We start from the raw sequence: 7,502 nt of genomic DNA, 5'->3' as shown, positions 1-7,502 counted from the left end.
GGTGTCTTCTGGCTGTCCCGTTTATCGGTACTGAATGTAACCATACATACAAAAACACATAGGGGGTTAAAACATTATTTATTTGGTTTTTGTACAACCGCAGATGTTACTTCAAAATCCATAATCTCTCCTATGAAACTTTTATATTTCTGGGACTTAAAATTCCCTTGACAGTGGCTACTAGTCTTGTATTTTAATTTCCCATAGAAGGAGGCAAGCTGAAATAGGCTTCATACAAAATTACAAATGCAACACAAATTGGGAGTGGAAAAAGAAGAGGTTATTCCACATGGCTTATTCATGAGAACCCAGTGATCATACTTTTACAGAGACTCACAGCATAAGGGTTGTCAGGGGTGGCAGGTTTTCATAAGAACAGCCTCCCACCTGTGTCTCTATAATTGAAATGAAGAGCTGAGGGAGGCTTAGCATATTCTGTACGGCACACACATACAGTGAAATGACTGCATGAAGTGATGTAATCTGCTTGGGAGTGCGCTGGAATTTATTTTACACGTATAAAAGAATAGCTACAACTGAAGTAAATAAACTATTCCTTTTTTATTTGACGCCTCAAGACATTATTTCACTGTACATCACACATAGGAATTAAGTAGGGGAGGAGGAGAAATCACAGAATCTCTTTATTAAAAAAAAAATAATTGACAAGTGCCTTTTTTTCCCCCCAAAGGGAAAAAGAGGCAGAAGGCATCGCCTGTGTATTTCTGTAAGCACCATTGTTCCAGCTTGTGTTGCTAAGTACACCTTTAGAAAGAACGTACAACCACTGTGTTAAAAATGCCTTACTGAAACCTCGGTTGAAAAGTTTCTCCCTGTTTGTATTTCTCCTTCATTCCTTACTTTTTCTCAGCTGTCTGTGCAGGAAGTAAATTGATGCCGACACTTCGTGGCACTTGCGTTGCCCATTCATGGCCCTTTCATGTTCTTACCAGCTCTCTGTCCGGCCTGCATCCTGCAAGACGACGGCTCGCAGTACCCGGGCGGGCCGGGAGGGCCAGGAGGACCAGGAACCCCAGGCTGACCTGCCACCCCAGGGAGACCTCGTTCACCATCACGGCCTTCCCTGCCGTAGCTGGCTTTGCCTGGTTCACCTAGAAAAGTGGATGCAGGTCTAAAAATCGGCAGCATATGACTTGCTTAGTATATGTGTAGGTTTACTGAGCATCCTGTTCGTAAAAGCTGTACGAAGATGGCTTTTTACTGTTCTCAGTGGATTCCCCAGAGAGGTGCCTACTTAGAAGGAGAGTTTTCCTCTAAGAGACAACCAGGCTGGGTTTACACATCTACAGTAATGAAATTTCAGGCCCAACTCTCTCCAGTTATGCTGGAGCAGAACTGTTGCTATAAGAAACCATGTAGTATAACTGACTGCAACGCTGCAGACAACCCTGTTGGTGATGTATATGAAGATGCCACTCACTACTTCAGAGTTACGTTAGTACTCCAGAAAGAGACATATCAAGAATTTATTTTTATTCTCCACTCAGATGTGTTGGGGAAATAGATCCATTGAGTGGAACTGCTAAACACTAAAGTGTCTTTTCACTTCTAGATCTTCAGTGAAGGCATGAAATTTAGTGATTTTAGTAAGCCTCTTCCTATGATAAATTTCTAAAGACAACTCTGAGCTTCACAGACGTCCTAGGTATCAGTATATACTTAACTGATTTTTTTCCCCCCTCCTTTTTAAAAGGCAATATATTTTGGTAGTTTCTGTCTACATGTACACAGAAACGTGCTATAGAGATATACTGATGGAAATAACATGTTTATTTTCCTTCACTGGCCACTAGAGGCCAGTCGTGCTGCATTTATCAACAAGAATCTGTCCTGGACCCCTATTACGTAACACTGCAATTAATTACCAAAAAAAAAAAAAAAAAAAAAAGAATTGTACTTTGAATGTCCTAAATTATGAATGGAGATTTTGAAGACCACTGTGGTTGCCAGGGGGATAATCTGGGGTTTGTGACCTTTCTTGTTAGTTTTATGGCTTCTTTTGTGTGTGTGTGTAAAAAAAGAGGTGATTTCATGTATCTCTCTGTGTGTGAGATTGCCTCTTCCTTTTTTTAAAACTTTTTTTTATACATTTTTCCTAATCTTTTTACACCGAGTTAAACGGGGTGGTAGCTCTTTAGGAAAAGAGCTTTCAATTGTCATTTGTGACTGTACCATTACCTATGAAGTAAAAATTATGAAGTACTATTATTTGGAAGTTTACTGCTTAATGGACACCTTTTATCTTTTCAAGGCAGCTTGTGGTTTCAGATATGAATAAATTTTTACTCTCATCTTTATCCTCACCCTTTTATATTTACCTGGAAGACCTCTTGGTCCAGGGTAACCTTTCAGTCCTCTGCCTGGAAATCCTCTTTCTCCTCTTTCTCCTGGTTCACCTAAAGCAAATTCATGAAATATTAGTTACTGCCTGCTTGGAGTATTACTTTTACTAAGTTTCTTCTCAGAGGTGAACAGCTAATAAGCAGAGAATTCAAGTAGATGTATATACTCTTAACATCTTTGAATGATGTCCTGACACATGTCCTTGTAAGAGGTTTAGGGTTTTTCCACCTATTTAAGTTATACTCAGAAGTAGGCATGTTGGAGGGGAAAAACCCCACTTGGGGGTGGACATTAAGTACCACATGAAATATCCCATAGCCTACATAACAGAAATAAACCAAACTCACAAAACTACACAGGCTATTTTGGAATACAGACTGAGGGTACTGGCAACTGGCTTTTGCAAGACCACATGAACTCTGCTTAGTAAGTAAAAATTCTCAAGCGCTGGTCCTTGAGATAGATAGTGCAGAGAAGAAAAGAGAAGCTGGCTTGCACATGTTACAGTATTCTATTGACATCCGCGTAAGACGTTCATAAAAGTAAAACAAAGGACTTTTTGTTCTTGTGTACTGGTATTATGGAGGCTTTCATTGGTGGGTGCTCAGCTTTTCTTCAAACTCATATGTTGGTCCAAACAAGAAGCATCTTAGCAAGAGGAAGCTTTTTTTGTTGTTTTAGTTGTAAAGTTCAAATTCTGTTCACTGTATATATCTACCACTTGCGAATACCCTATGTAAACTCTTGGTTGTTTGGGTTTGGTTTTTTTTGCTGCAAGTCAAAAGTCACGAGTATATGCCCAATAATGTTTGAGTGAGCTTTATTTTATACTGCCATACTTCCTTGTACTGCAGTAAGGAGAGTTGGAATAGACTGTTAAGTTTGGGGCTTGCCTAGAAATGGCACAGTAGAAAAGGACGAAGCTATGTAAAGGAACACAGGAGTCAGTACAAAAGTCCACGTTTCAATAAAAGACGCACACAGGGTGCTAGAGGGGGAATCTTATCTCTATGCTTCAGACTGCCTAGACAACATGGAGATTCAGCCTGTCTTTGTACATGCAGCTACTGGAAGTACCGATGTCGGGTTACTCACATATACTTCTGCTATTTCCAGCTACTGAACACTTTGGAATAGTGTTTACTGCTGGTTACCCCAAACCTCCAACCTCTTATTTCTGATTCCACCCTCCTTCACTACCCCAGATTGCTCATTAAAGTCACTATAACCTTCCCTGAGCCAGCTATTTTTCACTCTGCTGTTGTCGATGCTGGTAAAATCTCTGTACTTTTGTATCTTCTGCTCTGTCTCATGGTTACACATTCTTGTGTTTCTCTCTCCTCTTTATCATGGTCTTCTAAACCATTCTCAACATGCTCCTCCTTTTCCCTTTTATCACATGTCCTAGGTACCCTTTTCCTCTCACTCCCATCTCAGAAAACTCCCCAAATGGATGGGGCAAGTCAAGACCTCTGTGGAACTCCAATAACTAACAGGAACTCAGAGTGAAGCACTGGGATTTTTTTCAGGGTGCATGCCGTGTACCATCATGATAGCGCTTGCACATGACAGCATTCACCAATTCTCTTGTATCTGTAATTGTATTTCAAGATTTACTGTAAGGTAACTTGGAATTTGATGACAATTATGATAGGAAACAAAGCATTTTGCTTGTTTGGTTTTTTTTTAATGGTCCGTATTTATTTTTTAATATTAACACAGTGCAACCTGCTGTGTGCTGAATCAAATTCAGCATAGCAGATCACCTGTGTATATCAATTTTTTTGTTGCTTCTGTGAATACAGATGACATTACCTTAAATGAAAACAGTAACAGAGCTCCAGCAGCAATGCAGTTAAGGTTTGCTTTGTTTGTATTCTTTTCCTTCTCTCAAAGGTTTTTCCCAATTTTACTTTCAAATTAAATTTGAGAGAAAAAGTGAGTGCTCTAATTCAGCAACAGAACAACTTTGTGCAGAAACACGATTTTTAAATAGAATCTTCCTTCATGAAAACAAATTCAAAACACTGCTGAATAGAAACTAATACATACATAGTGGTCATAAGACCTTGCAGAAAATTCTACTGTCTCACCTACCTCCTTTGGAGGAATATAAACCCTCTCAGTCAGTAACAAGAGATTAACTTAGATCGAAGGTTTTTTGTAAGGTGTAAGGTAAGTCAATTTTATTATGGATTTGTTCTTGCCAAAGAATCAATAAATTGTGGTACAGCGTGCAACGATGTTAAATGGCTCAAGTATTATACCAAAGTAAGAGACAGATTGCTATCAGTCTCTTCTAATGTGAGAAACCGGATAGACTTAGAAAAATAGGCTAGAGATTAGAGAATGAATCTGACTGTTTATGTTAGCTTTTGGGACTGCCAGTCTCCCAGAAGTGAGGGTCACAACCGGACTGAGTGGAGGAAAGACAGAATCCCTGCTGAAACTTTTAAGCGTATGAAAAATACAAACCTCAAAAGTCCATGAGAGGGAAGATTAGTATTAGGAAACTGACTCATCTGCTTACTACTAGTTCAAGGCAGGTGCGTATCCCTTCTCATATTGATAAGTGATTTGATGACAAAAACCAGATTTATAAACGTGTCTTGCTGAGGCCAGGCCAATGTGCCCTTTAATCACTGGGGCAACTGAGGAAACAGTTACAAGAAACAGCTTAGGTTCCTAATTCAGGATCTTTTTCACAGGTGTACAATGTACATCTGCAACCAAAGCAGAGGAAAAAAAAAATACAAAAAGTGAAGCAGTCAACAACTGAAAGCCAGTTACAGAATTTCTTACCTTTAGGACCTTTACGACCAATCTCACCAGGGGGACCTTTAAGGCCAGGCAAGCCACGGGGTCCAAGCTGTCCTGGGAAGCCATTTTCACCAGCAGGCCCTGGAGCACCAGGTGGCCCCGGTCGGCCAGGAAGACCTGGAGCACCAAATTCTGGCCTCCTAAGACTGGCTGCCAGCTGAGCTAGTTGTTCTGTAACGAACAGGAAGACAGGATTAAGCAGTAAGTGGACCTGAATGGAGAGATTTCCATGTTCACTGAAGAACTTGTATTCTCTACTACAGAAACAGATGGATTGCAGTACAGGACCTCCCTTATATACAATGCTATTTACAAAGTTTGTTACATATAAGATATTATTTTATCTACTAGAGGGAAATCATAGGTACACTGCGAAGCTCGTCACTCTGAAGCCTACATCTTAAACATTTAATGTTTGCAGGCTGAAAGGACTTAAATGTATATGGTTTATTTAGAAATCTCCTTACAATTTTCTATGTCCTTTAAGTCTCAACCACATAGTAAGAAAACTTACTCATACAATTGCTGCCACTTAAAAGAGCAAATAGCTCTCTTCATTACTACTTGTTAATCCTTCACACAGAATCACACAGAATGGTCAGGGTTGGAAGGGACCTCTGGAGATCATCTAGTCCAAACCCCTGCCACAGCAGGGTCACCTACAGCAGGTTGCACAGGACGGCGTCCAGGTGAGTTTTGAATGTCTCCAGAGTCGGAGACTCCACGACCTCGCTGGGTAGCCTGTTCCAGTGTTCTGCCACCCTCAAAGTAAAGAAGTTCCTCCTCATGTTAAGATGGAACTTCCTATATTCAAGTTTGCAAGTTTGTTCCTTATTAAGATCCATGTGTGCAAGAAGAACAACTGAAAAGCATGAGGGCAGTCATGTACGTTGGCCTGCAAAGAAAGGGCAGGCCTCCTTTTTCAGAGGAAAGAAACCCTCAAACTGGTCCTTGTGAGCTCAAGTTTGATAAATAATTCAATATTTTATGTTGATCTTTTCTTAAGGTAAATCAGCAGGAGCTTTGCTCTTCATTAGCCATAGGATCAGCTTGCCACTCCTTGGAATGGTCTAAGCTAACTATTCCCTTTGCCTCATCCCTCTTTCAGGCCACTGCTGCAACAGCATGAGAGCAGTCCTCTCTTTCCTTAACGTTTTTATTCTAGCCTTCAAATCCATCTTCCAAGCATGCCTTAGAAATAACTTTCTCTGGATACAGCCACACAAAACTCCATATGACATTTGCTGTAAAGTCTGCATGGCTTGGCAAGACCAGTCATTTTGCCTCCACAACCAAGAAAAATTAAGATGATGGGGGGAGGTGGGGTGTGTGTGAAGGATCTGAAATAAACCAGGAACTATGGCTATGAGGAAGACTGGGGATAGCAATCTGCAGGCAAAGCCTACTGAGGATATGACCTTCACTTATGGTTGTCTTTAAGCTGACAAGGTTCCAGGGACACACTTGAATTGATTTCTTCTTTTAAATTTTTTTAAGCATGACAGTATTGACAATTACAGAGGCTCTCAAGAGGGATCCAGTGAAGTCAGTCTGGATTTTTCCCATACCCTTCTCTTCACTGCTAATTCTGATGGTTATGAATAAATACAAGCATCATATCTGATTTCACTATAATCCTCATTATTACTGTGTCTTTCAAGAGACCACTTTAAAAGGGTTTTTTTATCGTATTTATAGAAAGTTTAAAAAACCAAATACCCTGTTGGGCAGTATCAAGAACATTGATGACTACTGAGAATTTTTAGATTAAATCATGAGCAGCAATTTCATTCTGGTAAGCTCTTAACACTACAAAGGTATAATATCCCAAAGGACATCTTCAATAGAAAGTACCAAAAAGTTTCTTGTGCTTACAGGGCAGCATAAATTTTTTAACTCAGTAAATCCCATGCACCCAACTGTATGAGAAAAGCTCAAGATTTCTGTGTGTGTCAAGAAGAATGAAGCAAATATAATTAGGGGTTTAAACATCTGCCTACTGCTTTAATTTTATCGTATGTTGTCTACACAAAGCCTCTCTCTGCACTCCTCTTTTTTTTACCTATTTTGTACATAGTTTGTTTACTGTAATCTAATAGTGTACAAGCGGTAAAATAAGCTTTCAGTGAAGCTGTGTACTTTTATAAAAATTAACATAGCAAGTGATTCCTACAGAAAACACATATATTTCATAAAAACACTCTGGTCTACCATCTGGTCACTATAGTAATAACGTGCATTCAACAGGTTGTTGAATGAGGCTACAAAGTATATATAAAATAAGGGACTTCTCATATTCTTCGAATTGTGTCCACCTT

General features: G+C 39.7%; 1 protein-coding gene across 1 annotated transcript in view; it reads right to left on the bottom strand.

The window, feature by feature from the left end:
- Positions 1-554: 554 nt before the first annotated feature.
- The window catches only part of COL9A1 (collagen, type IX, alpha 1), a 75,870-nt gene continuing 68,922 nt past the window's right edge, over positions 555-7,502 (bottom strand). Inside the window, exons 36-38 of the mRNA XM_009880522.1 lie at positions 5,167-5,355; positions 2,340-2,417; positions 555-1,112 (exon numbers count right to left, since the gene is read on the bottom strand). Coding sequence (XP_009878824.1) covers positions 928-1,112; positions 2,340-2,417; positions 5,167-5,355 — 452 coding nt within the window. The 3' untranslated portion in view covers positions 555-927. The remainder of the gene's footprint in view (positions 1,113-2,339; positions 2,418-5,166; positions 5,356-7,502) is intronic.

The sequence above is a fragment of the Charadrius vociferus genome, unplaced genomic scaffold (assembly GCF_000708025.1).
Source record: "Charadrius vociferus isolate BGI_N301 unplaced genomic scaffold, ASM70802v2 scaffold513, whole genome shotgun sequence".
NCBI lineage: Eukaryota > Metazoa > Chordata > Aves > Charadriiformes > Charadriidae > Charadrius > Charadrius vociferus.
Note: the sequence above shows the minus strand (reverse complement) of the source record. Positions and strands in the feature narration are given on the sequence as shown.